Source organism: Pagrus major, chromosome 4 (genome assembly GCF_040436345.1).
Source record: "Pagrus major chromosome 4, Pma_NU_1.0".
NCBI classification, from domain to species: Eukaryota; Metazoa; Chordata; class Actinopteri; order Spariformes; family Sparidae; genus Pagrus; species Pagrus major.
Genome location: NC_133218.1, coordinates 22,203,870 through 22,226,354, shown reverse-complemented (window position 1 = coordinate 22,226,354; position 22,485 = coordinate 22,203,870). Strand labels below are relative to the sequence as shown.

Below are 22,485 nucleotides of genomic sequence, written 5' to 3'. Positions count from 1 at the left end.
TTTAAGCCGTCTTTTGAAATGAGTGTATGAATTTACCCATGCTTGTGTTACATTTCGCGTGTGATTAAAGTACAATAAGTTATTGCTCTTCTACTCAGAATCTTGTCCTTTAATTTGTTTTGAAATTTTGTTCATGCCTGACATGGTTTATACAGAAAAAGCCAGAGTTTAAAGGATAGAATTTCGTGCAAGGTAATGGTGGTTGCCTCCAGCTTCTTTCAGACCACAGAATTCAGAAACCACTGTTACCACACGGTACAGAGTAAAAGCAGGACAACTATTCTTCTATTAGTATTTAGAGGTCACTCAAGTCACTCCCAGTTTCAAGAAAAGCCTTTCAAATCATCAGCTAAACATACTGGTCTGGCCACAACTTGTAAAAAAAAAAAAAAAGTTGTCTGCTGCTAGAAAACCAATGAATTTGCAGCGTCTTATTGCATTGCTCCACCATGCCAAAATATTGTGTCATCCCTGTAGTCACATACTGAAATCCCCACGCATTTCTGTGCCTTTGAAGGGACTCGAGTGGTGAAATGAGATCGCACAACACGCAAGAGTATCACACTAATTGAAGCTGACAAAAATACGAACTGCACCCTTTTGAACTGCTGACATTGAACAGGGTGGATTAGGCAGCGTATATTAACAACAGGTGATAGGCTGGAGGGAACAGTGGAGTGTCCGTGTCACGGAGGGTCTGCTCCGGACGACATGAAAAAGAAAAACGTCATCTTCAGACATATTAGTGTGGTCTTTACTTATGTATTACAAAGTCATATATACACTTAGATACATAAACTCAGTCAAAAAATTTAAAACAATTTCCCCGACCTTATGAAAATAAAACATGGGCAAATAAAAACACCACAAGGCAAAGTTAACATCTTAAAGACTGCACTGCTTTCAATGTTGAAGCCTAAATACCAGAGAGGATGATGAAAAAGACAGAAATATAAACACACACACACAGAACAGGCATAATGGAAAAATTAAAAAAAAGCATTGCATCAACAGTTTATACACATCTGTTTTGAAAAGTGTGGATTTGTCCATTATTCCCTGTACATTATGTTTTCAAAGGCATGGCACATAACACTTGCTCAACTCTTGAAATGACTAGATGGATGCTTCAATTTGCACCGCTTCTTTTTTAAAAATATATTAATATAATGAAATGCTTGCTCAGGCAGTATAAAATTATAATTCAAGGTGTTCCAGTAGCTTAGCATCAACATTTCAAAATCAGCAGTTACTCGCCCTGAAAATAAGATTTATGGAGTCAGCCTGGTCCAATCTGATTGTGTAAAACAGACCGTATGTGAGACGTTCACTGTACATCATCTGTTAGCCACCATGCTTGGTTTTATCACAATAGATAAAGCCCTCATAGATGTCATTGAATCATTTAATATATCTCATGTGAACTAAACATTTATTACGTATTCCTTTACAGACAGTACAGCTAAAAGAATCAGGTCCGTGTCAGCTTTTGAAAAGGAGGAAACAAAAAAAGAGAAAAAACACAATCCTAGTTGGTGGGTCATAAATTATAACTATTATACAGCACTGCTGCAAAATACAAATATATACACTGTATACGCTGATTCCAGAGCAGCTGGAGCACAAAGTTTCCAGCTCAGTAACAGTGAGGGAGCACAAGACTTCAATCAATCAGCCTGTCCATCAAACATCAGACTCAGGGTGACCGTCCAGTAGCAGTTCATGTAACGTTAGTCTAGGCATTGGCATTGGTAAACCTTTATAATAAAATCATTTACTTTAATTATTCTCACCACACTCGCCACCATTCCTAGATTTCAACATCCTCTTTCATTCAAGATTTTCTTGTACAATGTGTTTAAAATTCAATTTGGAAAATCAAAAATCGAAGTAAAAGTCATTTGAGCTGAGAGGTGACGGACGCATGCACCACTTTAGTCTAAATATTGCCGTCCTGATATGAAAGAGGATGTTGGTGACAAATTTTGAAGTCTTGAGGCTGTGACGAGGTCCACACATCTGTTACAGGCTGGTCAGAGGCTGCCGATGTTGGGGAAGCTCTTAAGCTTCTCTGGGAAGTCGTCTTTGTAGAGTACCGGGTCTGCACGGTGTTCCACCACCTTTAGAGGCATTGTACCAAAAACTGAGGCAAACTTGTTGATGCACTCAGATCTAGGGGTGAAAAAAAAAAAAAAACTTGTTCAATTTAAAAGCAGGAGAAAAACATGGATTTATTTGGCAGTTTATGACTAGTAATGTTTGCAAATTATGTATATGAAGGTAGATGAGGTGTTTTTCTTTCTTTTTAGTTATTGTTAGATGCAAATCTTCCTCAAATGAAATTTCCCCCTAAAATGTTCATGTTTATATCTCTGTTTACGGGTATGTAGAGGCTATATCCAGTCAGTGGTCTTGTGTGTTTATATTTTCACAGCTTGTAGATCCTTCCCTATATATAAAACATCTCGGACTTCAATTTAGTGATTGCATCTAATGGTGAAGCTGTAACTGGAAAAACTAAAAAATGATCAAGATGTAACTTTTTTTTTACTGTATGTCACCGATTAATACTGCAAGTTTTCTTTTTAAAAGGGAGCAGATTGTTCAAACACTTGACACAAGATACTATTGACTGCAGTTTACTGTAAACAAGGTTCTCTTGCAGGGAAAATTTTATAGAAAGTGTACAAAAACATTGGGGAAAAATGCAAATATACTGCTGCTGATTCCTCAAAGTAAGCCAAAGATAAATGTGCAACATTCCTAAGATCAAATTTCTACCCTGTTTTTGTACAACACATTTAACTGATTTTTAACATATTTTAGTATCCAAAAAGAAAAACAATAAATTTGGGATTTTCATAAGATAAAAAGTAATTAACTACAAGAATATTCTACTACTAAAATTCTGCACAAAGCCAAAGTAATGTAAGAGGAGTAACACACATGCAAGAATGCTTTAGTTACAGAGAAAGTAAAAATAAGGAAACAATAAAATATTCTTGTGCTCCTTTTCTGCCAGACTTCCAAAACAAAGTGTCATACCTCTCCACCATGTGTGTCTGATCCAGGGACAGTCCATCAATGGCAGTACACTCAGGGCACTTGAACTTTTTCCTGGGGGTCACCTAAACAGAAGCAGAACAAAGTCACACCAGTAATGTCAGCTCACTTTAACTGTGTGTTAAACCTCAGCAGCTCAGACAGATGCTAATAAACTGTCCAGTGTGACGAAATGAGTCTGTGACATCCTACAACAGGTTTTGTCAAACACAGTGTGTGTCTGAATTCTCATCGGTTGGGATGGAGAGAGATGATGTATAGTTTTCCTCTGTCTAACCTCCATCACATCTAGCATAGCCCTGACACAAGCCTGGACCAAATGCTCTGAACCTGTGAATATATGTGTGTGTAGAGGAAAGTGTGAGACACAGAAAGGAAGACAGGGATGGCTGGAGACGGTGAGTGTTTCCTGAAGGAACCTGTTGGAGATATGGTAGGAGGTGGGTGCAGGCGTAAGGAAGTGAGGAGCTTGTGATTTGATGGCAGGGTGTGCGTGAGCCGCAGTGAGCTTAGGAAAACATACTCAGAGGGGGAGTGCCAGTGAGTGACACCCAGATAAGGGAGGTTAAGGCCAGGCTTTAGCTCAGGCCCCTGCACCTGGGCACAGTCAGCGTGATGGGGAGGAGGGGAGAGGCAGTGAAGCCGAAGGGTGAGAGCTGATCAAACCCAGAGATGCTGGTCCGCTCTGTCAGGCTTCAGCCTCCCCCAGCAAGCTTAAAGCACACAGGCCGATCAGAGCTGTGAATGTACCTTTATGGGAGCTTTGCCGGTGATGTTAGCAACCAGGAAGTTCATGGCAATATCTTCACAGTTCATGTGAGCGTCCACCCAGTTCTTGATGTCTCCAGGCATCTTGTATGTGTACAAATAGTTGAAGTACTGGAAAAGACAAAACAAAAGATTACAGGGTGTCATATAAATAGTCTGAAGAAGCATTGTGCACAGACACTGTCTGAAGAGTATGTAGGAGGAACAGCTGCACTAGAATTTTCTTTGAACTTAAGTGAGTGTGTGAGGTTTAAGAAGAAGAGAGATAACCTTGCTCTGCCTTTGACACTCTGCTCATCTATCACTGTAATCTTCTTTCCAGAAATCCTCCACATACCCAAAACAGAGGTCCTTCATTTATTTGTTTTTGATTTAGATATTAGACAATTCAGGGCTCAACAATAATGATTGGCTGATTGCCCAGGGCAAGTGCCCAATGCCACTTTGGGCTAGTAATTCAAGCAAGTCATTTGCCCAATCAGGAAATCGGTAAAAAGGAATTTGACACATCATTTTTTCAAGAGCTGATAATGGAAGTATCTAAGGTGGGAGACATCTCGCTTGTGTCTCATGGGCAGTACCGATTGGGCACTTGTGAGAATACGGCAGCAATAGACATTACTAAGCTGAAGCGCAATCAAACAATTCAATTATCCTGGAAAGAGGAGTTAACATTTGTGATATGCCAGAATGTGTTTTTTTTGCGTCACATCCTTTTTTCTTTCAAGATTAAACATGACGATTAACATTAGCCTTTCTTGTTATTTGTTAACCGGTAATAAAGCTGTTTGCACTGGTGCAATTAAAAATTGACTTTGGGCAAGTTGATTTATTTTCAGAGGAAAGAGTGTGAAAGTGGCAGAGCTCAAGCAGCCAAAACTACTTAATTTCAGCCAGGCGTTCCCAGGTCACCTTGTGGTAGAAGGCGGCTCCTGTTAGAACCATGGAGACCTCGTTGGTCCACTCTGACTCATACTTCCACTTCCCCATTTCATGGTCCCAGAGGTGCAGTCGGCCTGGGTAGCCCACCAGCCTGTCTGGGAACTCCCTCCACACCTGGAGCAGGACAGAAGACAGATTGTAGACATGTTCAGGAGAATCAAAATAAGATAAGAACTGGTGGCTTACACCATGATCAGTTAGTTTATAAAATTTAGGCTTCTGTTTCAAAATATCTCAGAACATTATCACAATATAAATTCAAATTAAAATATTTTTATCTACAAGTAGCTTTATGATTGGCTGAATATCTATGGCTCGACACCAGCAGCCGGTCTGCAGCACTGTCATCTATTTAGACAGACAGCTCCTCGATCCTGCCTGCAATTCCATGTAATTATCCCTAAACTGAGCACAATTTTATTAAACGGCTTCTAAATGGATTCAGGTGAGTGTGCAGAGCTAAGTGGGGCCGGGCAGGTATGTGGGCATGGAAAGCATCAGCTCTAGACCTGTCATCATTCGTCACACATCAAACACATTCAGCCGGCAGTCAAATCCCCGACTTGTGGAGAATGAGCCTGCAATCTCCCTGAATGACTTTAAACACCAGGATCAACCTGAAATGGTTCCCTGCCAACAGAGGAAGGATGGGTGAGTATGTTTTTTAAAACGTGGGTCTTTTTCTCACCTCGTAGCCAAACTGTAGTTCATCTGATGTCAGCATGATGATGTCATCATCAATAGCCAGCACAGCCTCTGTCTCGATCTCGTCGTAGGGGAAGAAGCGGTTACTCAGCTTGTTCTCTTTGGTTCGCACGACTTTGAGAGGAACACCGATCTTCGGCCAAAGAGACTCTGCAAAACAAATAACATTAAGCAACCAAATCTCTACACACACAGATACAGAACTGAAGAAATTAACCTTAAATTGGCAACAATTTTGATAATTGATTAATTATTTAAACCAATTTTCGACAAATAATGTCTTAACTGACTGATGTTTTTCTTTGATTTGTATGCTTATGGTAGTGTTATTTTTGTTTTCCTTTGTAAGCTATGTTGGTGTTTAACAATATGTGAATTGTTACTTTTCATAATGTATTTTTTATAAAAGGAATATATACCTTTTCACTTTTTTTTGTTTATAAATGCCCGGTTGACATATGTCTATGTTCTTGCAAAACCCAATAATAAGAAAAAAATTCTGACTCTGTCTTTAAAATTTTCAAATGTGAAAATTTGCTAGTTGTATTTGTCTTTTAAGATAGTATTTTGACTATATTTAGATTTTGGACTGTTGTTTGGACAAAGTAAGCTATTTGACAATGTCACCTTGGGCTCTGGACAAATACCAATGGGCATTTTCACTTTGTTCCACCCATCTTTCATTTCTTTACTTCTTTACTTTTCTTTACAGATTAACTAATTAAAAATTGTTTTCAGTCGCAGCCCAACATCAATACATATATACAGTATGCAACACTACGCTTTTTTTTTTATACATTTTTAGTGGTTGTACAGGATTATAAATATGGCCACTATCAATGTCTAAAGATGGGCGAGAGATTATGATGTCATTCACCACTGACAGAGACATTTGAAGTCTCTCTTGGCAGTGGAAAATAGTGCTCTGGGAGTTTAACTTCACTCACTGACTCGTATTGCTACGCTAACCTCAAGCACGTGCAAATCTAACCACAGTACGATTCATGAGGTAGATCAACAAAGTTGTTTTTTCAGGGGAGCGTTTCAAAGATCTTGGGCAGTGTCCATGGCACGGACTATGGCACAGACAGATCATACAGACTGTGTCCCCTCATTAATGGGCTAACTGGGGCCTGGCAGCCTATAAGAGGAGCTGTGGGTCTTTCTAACCACGTCTGAGGTCTCCTGTCAAAAGCTATTGTCAGGAAAAGTGCTATGTTAAACACCCAGATTTTCTTCTTTCAATCTGTCCATGTTGCTGTCATCCTTTCTTTTATTTCCAAGGTTGGACAGAGACAGTAGGATTGAGGGAATTATAGGCTATTATCTGAATTTTGAAACTTTTGCTCCACCTTGGCATGGGTCAAATCACAGCTACGTTTTCAAGAATACGCTATGGCTGTTATGCATGACTTCTGCATTTACTGATGCTCTGTGGCAGTTAATCTCGTCAACACAATTTGATAAACATAATGTCATTTAAGCCTGTTACAAAACATCTTTAGACTCATAAACCGAAAACGCAATAATGCTAGATTGTGTTAAAAACATTGTTACTTGGTCTTTGTTGTCTTAAAAAAAATCCAGGACGAAGTAAAAATAGGAGCTTGTAAACACATCAGATCAAGGCCTGGTGTGAACGGGGAAGAACTCTGCCTCCATATTGGACTGAGCCCTGTGAGTCTGACCCGTCAATGGCCCCTTGTTAATTCTAATGGGTCACAAAGCTCCAGCCAGGCGCCGCTGATGCCTCTAATGAAAAGGCAAGTCACAGCCACGAGGGAGCACTTCAAAGTCCTCTCATTACTTCATTACATTAGCCAACTCTTACAGCGGCAGGACCGATTTAATTCCTGGTGCAGAACAGTCTTGGTCTGAGTTAAGCCATCAGTGGGGTAAGGCACGATAAACTGTTGTGTACGTAATTGCCATATTAAGGTAAATAATTACAGTGCAAGGTGCAATAAATAACCACTAATAAGAGCTTACTAACTATGACACAACTCTGACAGACTATGGGGGATGATGGACAGTAATGAAAGACAGAAAAAACAGTGACAGACAGGTAACAATAAAAATACAAGTTAAATAGAACTGATGGTCAGTCAGAACTGAGACCTACTGATGGCTTCTTTGGATTTTATTCCCACAAATAATTTGTGTATGTATAAATGTGCTCTGGGTGTAAAGTACTTTATAAAGTATTTCAATCTAAACTCAACAGCACCACAAACCATGGACCAAAACATAGTAACCTTCACAAAGGTAGGATTTATTGCATAATCGTGACATGACACTGCACAGGTTTCATCTAGTTTTGTTAGTTTAACCTCATAAACTGGCAAAAAAGTGTATATGCAACTCTATCTTTTGTAAAAAGCTTCATGAACTTTCTTATTTTCGATGAGAATCTGTTCTACTCACCCTCGGGAGGACTCTTGTTCTGGTTATTCCACACCACCAGCAGCTTAGCCAAGCTGGGCACCTTGGAGATTTCTGTGATGACCCGGAAGAGACTCTCAACACGATCGTAGGTCAGCACCACTGCTGTGAACCCAGGTGCCCTTGGTGGGATGAGTGGCAAGAACAGAGGGCTGTTCACACTGGACCACTTCTGCATGACACAGGAAACAAAGGAAAAACTGTTGAGGCCGCAAAGATCTCCTTTCATTCATTCCTTTCGTTTTTCATTTTCATGAAAAGCTACTGCAGAGCTAGCGTCATGTCTTCTGTGTCGACCCCTGTCTGTCATGTTTTCCATGATTTAATACACTATAATAGTGCTTCAGTGGACAGTGAGGTCACCTGCAGTAATTTCCAGATGATGGATTTTATTGTGGAGCAAGAATCATTCAATAATGTGTCTCAGGGGCTAAAAGAGCGCCGAAAGCTTCCAGTAAGAAAGCCAAGTAAACCTTACAGAAGCAGCAGTACAGAAGGATAAGAAAGTCCAGGAGGGAGTCTGCAAACAAGACAGGCTGTCTAGCCTCTTGAATGTCCTGCTCTTGTGATGTTATTATGATGAGTCTTCTGGGATGTAGAAGAAACAGGAGGAGGAGCAGTGAAGGAGTAAAGTTTGCGATGTAGTGAACAGTGGCCGCCTATCGTCAATGTGGAACTTGGCTTTTCTGTCATTGCTCCCCTTTAAAATGTCTCGTAAACCCTGAAAGCCGCACTGACTTCAGCTTAGATCAAGTGACACAGTTTAATGCAGGAATCCACAGGAGAGTTTTTCTGATGGTCTGTGTGTGCTACATACAAAACACAGTCATCTGGATCAGAGGAGACAACTAAAGTTAGTCTCTGTGCAACACAAACTTAGTTGTTTTGTTTTTTTCCTGAGGTGAAGTGAAATAAAAAGACAAACCATGTCTGTCATTTACAAGCACATGCTACTGTAACACTAGCAGATATAGCAGCATCAGGGTTCATAAGCGCGATAAACTTCATCAAAGCCTCTAAAACTGTTCCACCCTTGTTACAGTGACAATCTGAGAAGGGCAAAGACAGCATATCTAACACAGTAAATCTGTGGGTTTCTTGAAGTACATATAAACCCTGTTTCTCCTCTGGTCCCAGGTTGCCACACAGCGATTATGTGGCTCCTTCTATAGCATCAACACAAGTCTGTCAACAGAGACACAGCCGCTGCCTTTTACACAACATCAGTCACTCCTCCACCAATAAAAAGTAACTTTATTAGCAAGTGGAAACTTCCTTGTGGTCATTCTCACATTGTCAAACAAGCGAAGGGGGAAATAATTAAACTAACACATATACGCAGCAGATATGCATTAAAACAGAATAAGAGAGGCAGAGACCACTTAAGTCATTTGTCAAACTGAATAAATGGGATGAAAAGAAAGCCGCAGCTCGACGTAACCAACAGATCTGAAGGGAGTTGTTACTTTACACTAAAAAAGAAGAATCTTATCTGGTTATTTGAACTGCTTAAGTGGTTCTTTAATACACTTGAGCCCCATCAAAGATATGTAGATTAAAAGCAAGTGAAATAAAGAAGTTAAAAAGCCTGTCTCTCCTGCCTTTTTATCTGTATAAACACTTCTACATTTACATTTTTACGTTAGTCTTTTAACAGCACACACAAGTATCACTATTTTTCATAGCTGCAGAGGCACAGTGGTACATAAAATCTAATCTTTCAATTTATTACCCAATGATGCAAACAATAAAGTTGCAACAACATGATACAAAAAAATTAATTAGTGTTAGGACAGCGATGTGTTTTTTCTTTAACTCTAACTACTTCAGCCAACTGGATTTCAAAAGAAGTGAGTGACTTTCAGTTTGGAGGGTAATGAAGGTATTCACATGCATGCTGGGTGTGATGTAGACCTTGTAGCCCTTTTAACCCTTTTAACCCATATGGAATTGTATCTAATAAATTCTTTAATATACGGTTAATCAGATGCGAATGAAAACACCGTCAAAATAAAGATGAAAGTCAGCATTTTAACTTCATAGCAATACTTTTCATTTTCAAATCGAATGTGCATAATGAAAACGAAAAATGTCCAAATACTTACAGACTGTACCATAACTGTTAAACAAGACAGTGATCAAATAAGACTTCTATATGAGTGGGTGCCAATCACCACCACTCTGGCACCTTTATACGTCTGATATGCCGCAATTCTTGTCATGTAAAACCTTACAAGTATGCCCACTACCTACTACTCCCAAACAAAAAGCAGCTTGTCCCTTATTCTGAACCCCCCTCTTCTAAAGGCACCAGCAATCTTGGGAAATGTGCTTTCAATTACCAGCCTTAAGACTACAGGAGGAGAGGGGGAGAAAAATGTCTGCCTGATTTATTTAGTGCTCTGCGCAAGTTCTTCTCACCATCCATTCACTGAATCCATCGAGCAAACACTTCATCTCCCATCTCAGGCAACAATGGCCAAAGGTCTGTACCCTAACGCAATTAACCTCCTCTGGGTCTGGACAAACACTGAGATCTGAGTGATACTGATAGACTGGGCTGGAGGTTTGACACTCTGACAAAACATTTTGAAATAAGTGGGCAATGTCAAGTGTAACTGCTGATTAACAAGCTACCTGTTCAGAGTAAAACAGGCAACCATGGTCAACAGTTAGGGCCTACTTGACTATAAACCTTGTGATCCTAAGTGACTGTACAGTTTGGAGCAGAACTGAAATAAAACATCAGAAAACAGCACTCAGAGCACTGATTGTTAGCTACCCTATTGTGACTGCCACCTCTGTAATCTTAGCATTTCAGTGGATCTTCTTATAGTGGGATACTTGTAAATATTTGACAGATCCTTTTATGCATCCACACACATTGCTCACATGCACAAGGCTCTACCCCACAGGCTGAGGATGGAGGAACCTCTACATCAGACCGGGCTGATTAACAACTCCTGAGAGATGGTCGCCCAGCCAAGCTGTCTACAGCCACAAACTCCCACAACCGCAGGGATGCTTAACACACACACTATTCTTCACATCCAGCGCACTCTCTACAAACACAATGACTCAGACATGCAGGAACTTATTTTTCACCACAACGGAGGAATCCTCCTAGTGCAGAACTGCTGACACAAACTGGCTGCCTCAGAGCTAGCTGGGTGTATACCAAACTGTGAAGCGCAGCATGTGTGGCGCGCTTCAGAAAGAGCGAAGGCATCTACTGTCACTCTGCCACAGAGGCATGGATTTACAGGGCACAGGAGAGTGGGAAAAGCTTAATGTGGCACTTTGAGCGTATGTATGGTCAAAGCTCCATTGTGTCAGATAATAACAAACAACAAAGAGACTTCTAGGAATACAACTGAGTGGCTCAGCACAGTAGAGCATAGATCTGTACAGATTTTATAGATTACATGGCTGTTTGTAGAAAGAGATCTGCCTTCGGGTAATAAATATACTTTTGAAAGACAACAATGAAAGGTTAGAATACAATAATACAATAAATAATGTTGCTCAATGGCTTAAAGTTAAAAAATAATTGAATAAAGCATGTCAACATTGAGTCTAAACAATTACGTACCACCACAGGTGGATTGTTCCACTGCTCGTACGTGCGTGCAGCGTATGGGTAGATGCGGTCATTGATGATCTGGAGTGTTGTCAAACCGATAGCCTTCATGGAGCTGAAGTAGGCCTCCCAGAACCAGCGAGCCTATGGACAAATGGAAAAAACTTGTTGTATACCCAGAAAAACTTAAATGGGCAAAAAAGAGCAAAAAAAAAACATGATTTGAGGACCAACATTGCACTGCTAATGTAAGAAAAATTAACCAAAACATGCTTTTTTGCTGAACTTTCAGAGATATTTGCTTTACAGATACTGACAATACGGAGATGCAAACTTAGATATTTGCACTGACTGATGAAAAAATCCATGACAATCATTACCACAATATGTTGGACACAGGTGTAAGAAAGCCCTGTTGTTAATGTCAATCAAAAAGTAATACAGAACAACTGTACTTTCTATGTCTCACCTGAAGACAATGACAATGTTTACATGGACTATATTAAATGATCTTAATGAATTTAAAGGGACTCTGTGTAACAAATTGTAGAAATTAACATGCATTAATCACTTTTTTAAATGCCATATTTGAGAGAATTGTAACGTGACATGAAAAATGACACCTTCCCTGTCCATTTTCGTTGCCAATAAAAGTCTGTGTACGATTTGTTTGACTTGATTTGTTTAATGCTGCTGGACTGTAGATTTCTTTGTGAAGGACTGAGGTTAGATTTTCTGTGACAGTCCAAAGGATGTGACTTTGTGCACGTTCTCGTTCGCTTCGTCTCACTGCCTCTCTCTGCTCCACTAGCAGAAAACAACAGTAGCTAATGTTAGTCCACTAACATAAACTAACGACCGGCTTGCAGCACAACACACAAGTTCAACAGAGCCCCTTTAACTGCTGCCATGTTGTTATTGCTTTTTAAACACCATTTTCACAGTTTTGGTATTTTTATTTCATGATATGGTCATTACACGACTGAAGATAACACACCAGTGTGAAGTCATGACTGTAAAATCCAGATTTTTCCCCTCCGGTCCAACTCTTAAAAGCCCATTTTGCAGCTCTCTCTAGCCACTTGACCTTCAACAGCTCTTCTTCTGAGGCTCTCTAAAATCTCTTTTGACAGTGCCTGTTTCACTTCAACAGAACTCCGATGTGAAAAGCAGACTTTAATGATAACTGAACTCTTAACCCATAACTTAATGTTATCACATTGGCTGCTGGGATACCAATCTCACACTGCCTTCATTCGTGGCTCATCGCCTTTTCAGCGGAGACCACAAAGATGAAAGAATACCTGTACACTTAATTTGTTTAGTCAGACGCAGAAAAGAAGAAATTTAAGGTGAAGTTATTGCAACAGACCTGTAAATTCTAGGGTTCATGAACTCTTTCTCACTTTTTATACCATAAAACATAAAAGTTACAATGACCTCATCAATCTGGAACGGTGTTACTGACCAGGACATATGTGTCTGGCCTTCTTGCCTCCTGCAGGCGGCTCTTCTATTAAGCAACTTCAAGGGACAGCTGAGAGGCAAGAGAACCCTGTAAGAGTTAATGAAGCTTCAAACAACATTGTCTCCTGCCAGGAGGCACCGTGTTACACTGACCTGACTCCAGCTCACCAGCTCCTCAATGACCCACAGTTCCGGGGGGAAGAGGATGTGAATATCTCACTGTTTGAGCTAAATTTCTATCTCTTATAGAAACGAAACAAAGATGGTCCTTAGTGGCACGTGACCATATGACCATTGCCTAAATCACCCATGTCTGATATATAGGACTGAGCTTCGGAGATGTACAACAACACAAACACAGCGTTTATTTTTACAGAGGGGGTGAGGAGAATCCAGAAGGACTTTACTAATCTCAGGGGGGAATCCCAACGGCCCATAAATCAGCCAGTGATGAAAGTTTCTTTTCTGACCGGGAGGAGGCATAAAGCAAACTGTGCTGGCCCGAGGGCTCATCCCACCACCCTCCACCCTCTCCCAGCGCCTGCAGGAATTTTTATGAGCAGGGAAGAAGAGACGGCATTGCTAGAGAGGAAGAGAACCCTTTACTCCATCTTCTAACAGCAGCATCTAGCCTGTAGTTAACTCTGACCGACATGATCCATGAACTAAGCAAAGTGTATTTCACCAAAAAAGAACATTAAGTGTAATGTAAACTGTAGCTGTAAATATGTTGGAAATATTGAGAAACATTACAAACAATCCAAAGAGAGTTGGGTCAAAAATCTATTCCTCTGTAAGCCAAATGTAACGGTCGTCCACTGTAATGCTTGGTTAAAACTAAAGTAACTTATTTCCTTCTAGTTTACAGATCTCCCCAGCAACTGCCACTCTTTAGCTGTTGAAATTCAGTTAAATAAAAAGGTCAAACAGATGACTAGAAGCAGTTTAGATCACAGCAGTCTGCATCACTTTCTTTAACTCAGTGGAAGTTGTCAAGTGCCTGATAGATGATTCAACCTATAGAGCAGAATTGGCAGCCAGTGAGCTGTGGACAGAACGAGGCAATCATTAGTGTTTCTGACATAATCAGAAACAGCAGTGAAACCGAGTCCGCTTCAATCATGTGAGCTGCTCACTGGGAATATTGTTTTGCTCAAGATTTATTAGCACTTTACTTTTAACTGTGATCAAAACATTTCCACACACACACACACACACACACACACACACACACACACACACACACACACACACACACACACACAAAATAATAACAATCACCTTGTCTCCCAGGTGTAAATCAGTCCTTATTAGAACGGCTTCAACAAAAAGTAGCAGGATTTTGAAACGAGAGGATCTTCGAGCTTTAGCAGCAGGTTTCATGTGGGATAACACAGTCTTGGTGCTATTGAGCCCCATGGTTTTCTGGATAATGGAATACCCCACAGACATTTCATACTTTGTGCGGCTCTAAAGATTATGCAGTGCAACATAGATGCACATATACGTACACTCATATTTAACTTTAGGCTGTGACATTCTGATAAGTCCTGTCTTTGTGAGGAAAGAGAATTGGAATACCTAGGTTGATTGATCCGGGATATCAAATCTGCACCTCTAAATTGGTAAGATTAAGCAGCTGTTATCATATTTTTGCCTCACCAAAAGGCCACTGACACCTGCCATCATCCTGGCTAATTGTTCACTTCTGTATGAGTGGATTCATATTAAAAGAAGACTGGCCTGAAGAGAAGCAAACAACATTTTCTTTAAATCAGCTGCAGAGAGTGTACTGTTCTGCACAGTGGAGAGCTGAGGAGGCTACAACAAAGTTGAGAGGACAGGTACGATCAAGAGACTAAAAGAAAAAAAGATGGCTGTCAGGTTTTAGTTCAAGGCAAGAGTAGCGGAAAGAAAGTTGGACTCCCTCCTCCCATTTTCTATATTATAATCTAATAACAGAATGGATTTGGCTGTGCTAATCTAATAAATGTGTCATATTTTAAGGGTATGACCCAAACAAGGCTCATGAAAGTCAGTACACAAACATGGGCTCAGCGGTCTCATCATGCAGCTGTTTACTGTGTGGCCTTTTAATATTTGACCTAAATGGAGGCTATTACATCATCTCAAATCTGAAAACGAGTTCTGCTGCCTGAACCGCGTCTGCTGACTACTGATGGAGGCTCAACAGTAGTCTGTCACAATTTGACCTGCTCTCTAATAAAGTTAACCAAATGTTCTGTCTCTGCAGGATGAACTGAATATTTGTGGGAAATAGAAACACCCTTGACCTGCCAGAACGACAACTGATGAATAACAATGAAAACTACTTTTAAGGTCTGCTGTTTTTGTTGATTTCTGGTCTCTGACAGGTAAAAGGAGTAACTACAATTTACTTTACTAAAACCTTAAACTATAGCAAATAAGTATGATATTGCTCTTCATTACATTGTATTTCCTTTGAGGTAAGTTTCATTTTTTTTTTTTTTTTTTTACAGACTACATGAGAACATAGACACACATAGACATACGAAAGCGAAGACTGTTGAGCCCTCTGCTGGCTAAAATAATGAAATACATCAGCTCAACCACAAAATACATCTTTGTTAAAGCTTTCCTAGAACATCTGCGTGAAAAAAATCAGGCATCAGGGATAAAAATATTTTCGCATGAAGACAAGAATTGGAATTACTCAATCTTTTACAGAGTATCCACCAGGCAGGAACATCTCCAGATTTCTACAGGCAAAAGTACAACATACATTGAATGATTCCTTATAAAACTACATATACCTATATCAAATTTTAATTAATTATTACATTTCTGTCCCTGCAGTGTGCTCTGGTAATAGACAAGTACTTCCTACGCCAGGAAAATACCAATACATAGTCCACTTAACCATCACTTGATGCAAACTTTTCCTAATACTGCTTCGAAGGGTATTCAGAGTTAGGTCTCTCCCACAATTCACCTGTTTACAACACCACATGCTGGATTTAGCTTGAATATTATTATTTGTGTTCAAACATAAACAAAATTATGGCAGATTGCATTTATTTGTTCCAACATATCATCTGAGCTTCATTGAGCCATGTACGGTAATTGTACTTGCGTGACTGACCGGATGTTTTTATCCATCAAATGTATCCTGGTGAGCTTCGCTTGCAGTCCTAACACTTGGGAATTGTGGAAAGTTACTACACACGTGTAGACACTTGACTACTCACAAATACTACAAGTGCTGATATTGTAATAGACCCATTATCTTCAAGAGATAGATCTATAATGTGGAGTAAACAAGCTTTTAACATTTGGATTTTTAACATGGAGTGCTCTGAAGGCCCATCAGGCCTATCATATCTTACCAGGTATAAATACCCATAAGCACCTAGCTTTTATTTTATGCAGTGCATTTATCAAATCGTGCTCTTCCAATGTGAGCTCAATATTTTCATCTGTTATAGTCTTTCTATTTCAATAATCAGCTATGTGCTGAGAGGAGAACGCACTTGCAAATGCTTTTAGTGTGGGTTTAGAGTGTGACCTGTGCACACCGGTATACAGTGATATAATATTACTTTCACCAAATTCATAGTAAAATTACATCTGTAGAGAAATGTCTTGGATAAGAATCAACTTGCAACCAAGTCAATCCATCCGTAGACCATTAAAGCAGGCAGAGGAGTACTGTGACCAGTGGAAAACAATATAAAATGTATGCTACCACGTTAGCTGTGAGCTACAGACAGCAGAATACAAGCCCACCTACAAGCTAGCCATGTTTTTCAGCCTGTCTGGTGTAATCCAACCCTGAGCCCATCACTGAGCCCTTGGCCTAAAATGTGTGTTTGGGCAGTATAATTAGTAAATGGACTAGAGTTGATACAAGGGAATGAGGAGCAGCTGAACCAGTGCACTTCTCTCATAGCTGCTTTCACTTTTGTTTATTGTGGCTCAGCGCAGATATCAAATGGAGAGAGAGAGGGAGAGCAGTCTTCCGAGCATTTCACTCAAGCTAAAATCAACATAGTTGAGTCTTCTGAAAGCCGTTTAAAATCTAGACTGCGCAAAGGAGGACATTCAAACTTACTAAAAGTGAGGGCGGTGTCCAAATTTCTGTCTTTTGGACACATCAAATAAAATTTGTTTGGGCTCCATAGACTTGATTTATTGGTTCGTACAGACATAACTCTGATGTGAAATCCAAGTGCGCTAACCCAACTGACAGCACCTCTGACCACAAAGTCAATCTGAGTTCTCACACTGCAACTTAGTGTACGGCACTTTAAATAAGTTGTACTAAAAGATGTTATTGTCTTCAGTTAGACATTGTGCCTGTTACCTGTCTCTGCATCTCTTCAACCTGTCTGTGAGGAATACTCTTTAGGATGGTGTACATCTCTGACAGCTTCTCCTCTGGAATAACCACAGATGCCCTGTGCAGAAACAGAAACTTTAAATCAGTCACCTGAAAAGGGCTGTCAGACCGTCAAACCATTTACTTATTTTTCCAACTGCTCAGTGACTTTGGCAGACCTTTTCCAGTCAAGTACTTCAGAGAATGGCAGAATGTAGGAGTCAGCGAGGATGACAGGGACACAGCCAGCCTGCAGCACATCACTGAGGGCAGCCTGACCCAAACGTGCCCCCCGCAAAACCACACAGAATGAAGAATCCTGAATGAGGAAAAATAAGAGATTGGATTATTTCTAGTTGACACATTTATTCTGAATCTCATACAAATTACTTTTAATGCAGTTGAAATAAATGGTTTTTAATGCAGTTGTGCTTCCTACCTGCAGGATTTGAGGGTAGTCATACACCTGCCCCTTGTAGCAGCGTTTTCGTGCAGCAGCGGCGCCCTGTGAAAGGTTGCTACACTTGTCCAGGAGGAGCAGTGCTTCTCCATTTTCTTCCTTCAAGCGCTCCAGTTCAGCACGGTACTCTCGGTGGATGGCAGTTTGAGAGGACAGAATAAAGTAGCGTCTTGGCCTGGGGGAATGGAGACAGGAGATATACAGAGGCATACTTTACTGCCGACTATAAATAACTCCTTAATCAGGATTAGCCTGAAGAGTGTTGATAAACCACAATTACTACCCCAGTCTGTGAATACATTAGGTAAACAGACTGTAATGTGGGCATGATGTGATCCTAAAACAAGATAATGGGAGATAATGTGCGAGATGTGCTCACCCAGGCTGTCTCTCAGGCAGCTCTACGTCCGCAGAGAGGGGGCTGTACACCGGGATGCTGACATCATAACCTTGTCTGTAAGTCCACGTAGAGAAACCGCCTCCAGCAAGCAGAGCTCTGAAACAAATGGACCTGGTTTGTAACAATGCTTCAACACACTGGGGACTCAACAGAAATGAGCTGCAAAGAAAGACTTTAAAAACACAAAATCATTCATTTGTTCTTTTTCTTCCTATGAGCACTTTTGTGATGGACAATCTTGATGTGAGGCATGAAGTGACATCAAACAAGGCTGAGTGCCCTGGCTAATAGATCCCATATAGTCCCCTAAGTGGCAAAATGTATTTTGGATTATGTTCTATTCTCAGGCAAGGTGAATATAAAGTGGAAACACACCGTCAGTCACACACACACACCTGGTTCTGATGAGACTCCATGTCAAATGGACTCCAGCTGGATGAGCCCAGGAAATTCCTTGCAGCTAAAGATAGTGTTCATTGTCTCAAGGCTGCCTGTTCACAAACCCAACCATCACTCTAGCCTACAGGACATCTTGAGACACACAGGCTCTTCGCTGGTAAATACAACCAGATTTGAAACGTCTCCTCAAGGACTTTTGACAATATGTTATCTCCCAATTGCTTGTAAATATCTCTTTCATCTTTATCAAATAATCATTCTTCAAACAAAAGATACCATCCCAAATCAAACACCTATGTGTTTACTCTTACCTGTTGTGACATTTATCAGTCTAGATCGTTTTGGTGTGAGTTGATGAATTTTTGAGAGATCTTCTCTTGTATATAATGAAAATAACAAAAAGGTTAGGCTAACTCAGCTAGCAAATGTTACAGTTCAGCCGAGGAGGATGATGTTTACATCCTGCGCTATTATGAGCACGGGACTCTCGTCCACGAGCAGATGCACGCTTCCTTCTGCGTGGTTATACGACTAATTGGTATAGTTTAGTCCCAAGACAATAGTTTTTACATGCTCACAACAAGGTCCGTGGATTATCTCAAGTGACTAGGTCATGATTTCTGGAAAGAGACATTGGTGTTGAGGTTTTCAAATGTATTTTTTGGCACTTCGTGCACCACACTCCTAAACTCCTAACTCCTAAATGGATAAGAAGCACTTAAGATAATAGGTAACATACATATGTATTTTTGATCTTGGGGTGAACTGTCCCTTTAACACTTTGTATGTGACAACACTTATGGTAAATGCTACTTACGGCTGAATGATCCATTATAGCATAAAAATGAATTTATTTTGTCCCAGAAACAGAATATATATAAACAAACTTATTTATCCTTTTGATTTGTACCTGCTCATTTAAAGTTGTTTGCTTCCCTCCAGTCTAGTATTTTGAATTAAAGTTTGCAGTTTAAGTTTTTTTAGACTGTAGATGTCTGTCTTGACTATAGCAGTATGACAGCTGATCAACACTACCTGGTGGTGACCTTTACCTTTGATCTAAACATGCATGTTTTCGTTCCATACATTTCCTGCACCCGGTTTACTACAGTGTAATTATCGTTTGAACAGACTACGGCATAGTGGAAGTGAACTACTATTGATGATTTTAGATGTGACAATGATTCAGATTATAAACGAACCCATTCTTAATTATTAGGATAGCTTTAAGGATGTACTGTAGCTACCTGTCTCTGGGCACATCCAAGGCAGTATTGTAGTCTGGAGGGCCTCCAGGTAGCATGTTGAAAAGCAGATGATTCATCCCTTTGTCCCATCTACAAAAACATACACAAGATTAGATCAGTTAATTTGCAGAATACTTGAACAACAGAAAATTAAATGATGGCAGTTTTGCAGTTTTTGTCAAATGTGTAAAATGACCTTATATTCTCTATTTGATACTAAGGTGTATTAAAAACCTTGTGTGTGTCTTTGTTTTTGTAAATTGGCCAGAAAAGACACATTTTGAAGCATCACTTTGGTCTCTTGTGACATTTCCATCTTATATGGGCAGTGGCTGTTATTTCTGACATATAAGGATGTTAATGATGAATTTATATATCATCTGGTATTTAAAAATAATTGTTAATTTCTATCCTACACAACTTACATATTTATGTGACTGGATATACATCATTTAGAGATTAAAACTTTGTATTTGAGCTTTAACACGAAGAACAACTACACAGACATGAGAACAATTTGAGAAAAGTATATGTTGAATTAAGGAATTAAGAGTGGCCGGACAGCAAAGTGTCAACACAGTAAAACTCTCCATAATGTTTTCATGACTAACCTGGGTAGCATTGCCAGAGCCTGGGCAGTCTCTCTGATTCGCAGGGAGTTCTGATTCAGCACATCAATAGATGGGATAAAAAGACAAGCCCGGGTGACATCATCGGTGTAAAAGTCACTGTCAGAGATGGCACTGAGCAGGTCATTGTATTCTCGAGACAGTCCGGTGCTGCTGATGGGAACCCCCAGTTCATCCACAAATTTCTGCAGAGGGTAGATATAGACCTGCAAAAAACAAACATGTCAACAGTGGGCCATAATTTCACCAGGAAACAAAGCTGTAAGGGCTTGCTCTGAGAGTCAGTTACCTTGATTCTGTTTTTAGGATTGTAGCCACATCTGTACACATCAAAACAGGTGTGCATGCGACAGCCGAGGTCGCCCCTCTCAGGAATGGGACTGGAGACAGGCAGGCGGACCAGAGGTGCGTCGTGAACACTGCGTTTATCGAGGCTCCAGTCAGCTGCGGACTCAATGGAGTGGGGCCAGAACTGAAACATCCCTGTGGCAATCAGACCCAGCAGCACCACCGAGAAGAGGGTGATGTAGTAGATGCGGTGCTTGGTTTTCATCCGCGGGATAAGGGCTGGGCCCCGAGAGCTGTACTTCCCAGTGGCATACATGCCTGACACCTCTCCTCAACCGGTCACTGTATAAGTAAAGACAGACTTCAGATCAATGACAGCTCGGGATACTGTTTAAACATCATAAATCCCACCCATCCCCCTGAAAAAATCTCAGTAATATGTGCAATACATAGTTTAAAGTGACCGATTCACTCTAATCAGTTCTTAATAAAACAGCGTTACTCATTTCAACGTATTTGCTGTCAATGACGTGATAGCTAATTAGTGCTAACATTTCCTTAGCCGCTATCGAGCCAATGTCACCAGCGAAAATCCCAAAATATTGATCACAAGCCGAAGGAAGTATCGCACAAATTGTTCAGCTACCTGTGAATTTCCAGCTGTACTATAAGAGCAGCGATGACAATGGCTGTTTTATCTTCAATTAACAAGAAAGCTAACTTGGCTAACCGCAGCTCAAATAAGTTAGCTAGCTAAACCAGCTGTGTAAACATCCCTGCTATTAGCGCTTAGCTTACTAACGTCAGCGGGCATTATCAAACGTTATTGAACGACTTGAAAGTAATATCATTATCCTGTATGTTTACTCACCGACACGTTTAACTGAAAGGGGGTCGACAGTTCGGTCTTAATTCATGGCAACCATTAGAAAACAGGCTACACTTCTACATACAGTTTTAATGCTAGCCTAGCATCAAGCTAACGCTAGCGTCCCAGGAAATATTGCAGTGATTTCCGGAAGTCATTCTTCTTCGCTTCTGACATGTTTATGACTCCTGTGATGATACACTGCCTCCCTCTAGTGGATGAGTAGGTACATCTTTTAGTTTTTTATTTATACATTATTGTTTGTTTTTTATTATCAAGGGTTTTAAAACATTTGTAAATCTAAATCCTGTAAATCAAGTTGAGGTCCCCCAACATACCTTTCTCTTTTCTGAGCTTTCAATCACACCTTACAGTCTTCCTCAGCAGCTGAGGGTAGTTAAAAACAATGTAACATTGTTAGTGTTGTTATTGATTTTGAGATTTCTGGAATGGACTGATCAGCCGTGCCACTAACATCTTTTTTATCCTAAATTCAAGGATAACTCCCTGGAGTGAATGATCTTGTTTCAAGGGGGTCATTTATAAGATCCTTCCCTGTGATATTTTGAAGCAAAGTCAGTGCCGATACAGTACTATAATTGGGGTCATTAAATATAAATTATTCCCAAGTATAATCTCAATCACCTGCAGTAAAACTCCTGCAGTATAGGCTAAATTACAACAGGTTTTACTGGTCTCTACGCTGCAATCAGTCCTAACATCATCATGATTCATAATTAAAGTTACAGAGATGGGACTAATCTGCACTGTCTCACAGATTTCACAAAATAGCATATGACAACAAAAATAAAGATCTTAATAATTTCTTCATTGTAGACTTTCGTGGTGTTTTCACGGGGCAGTTAA

The 22,485-nt window shown here is 40.2% G+C and overlaps 1 protein-coding gene across 1 annotated transcript; it reads right to left on the bottom strand.

The window, feature by feature from the left end:
- Positions 1-732: 732 nt before the first annotated feature.
- On the bottom strand, positions 733-21,767 carry ext2 (exostosin glycosyltransferase 2). The gene is made up of 15 exons (XM_073464307.1): positions 21,622-21,767; positions 20,752-21,092; positions 20,445-20,668; positions 19,834-19,923; positions 18,167-18,283; positions 17,767-17,962; positions 17,507-17,646; positions 17,313-17,406; positions 11,513-11,644; positions 7,903-8,092; positions 5,462-5,628; positions 4,744-4,887; positions 3,814-3,942; positions 3,046-3,128; positions 733-2,172 (listed from the first exon to the last, which is right to left on the bottom strand). The coding sequence occupies exons 2-15, from the start codon at positions 21,064-21,066 to the stop codon at positions 2,034-2,036; spliced, it is 2,160 nt and encodes a 719-aa protein (XP_073320408.1). The 5' UTR covers positions 21,067-21,092; positions 21,622-21,767; the 3' UTR covers positions 733-2,033.
- Between the last annotated feature and the right edge of the window lie 718 nt (positions 21,768-22,485).

Coding starts and splice junctions, on each gene's coding strand:
- ext2 (XM_073464307.1), bottom strand. CDS start 21,066: ATGTATGCCACTGGGAAGTACAGCTCTCGGGGCCCAGCCCTTATCCCG. Junction 17,963..18,166: donor CTGCCTGAGAGACAGCCTGG/GTGAGCACATCT, acceptor CCATTCCCCCAG/GCCAAGACGCTACTTTATTC. Junction 8,093..11,512: donor GGAACAATCCACCTGTGGTG/GTACGTAATTGT, acceptor TGTGTCATGCAG/AAGTGGTCCAGTGTGAACAG.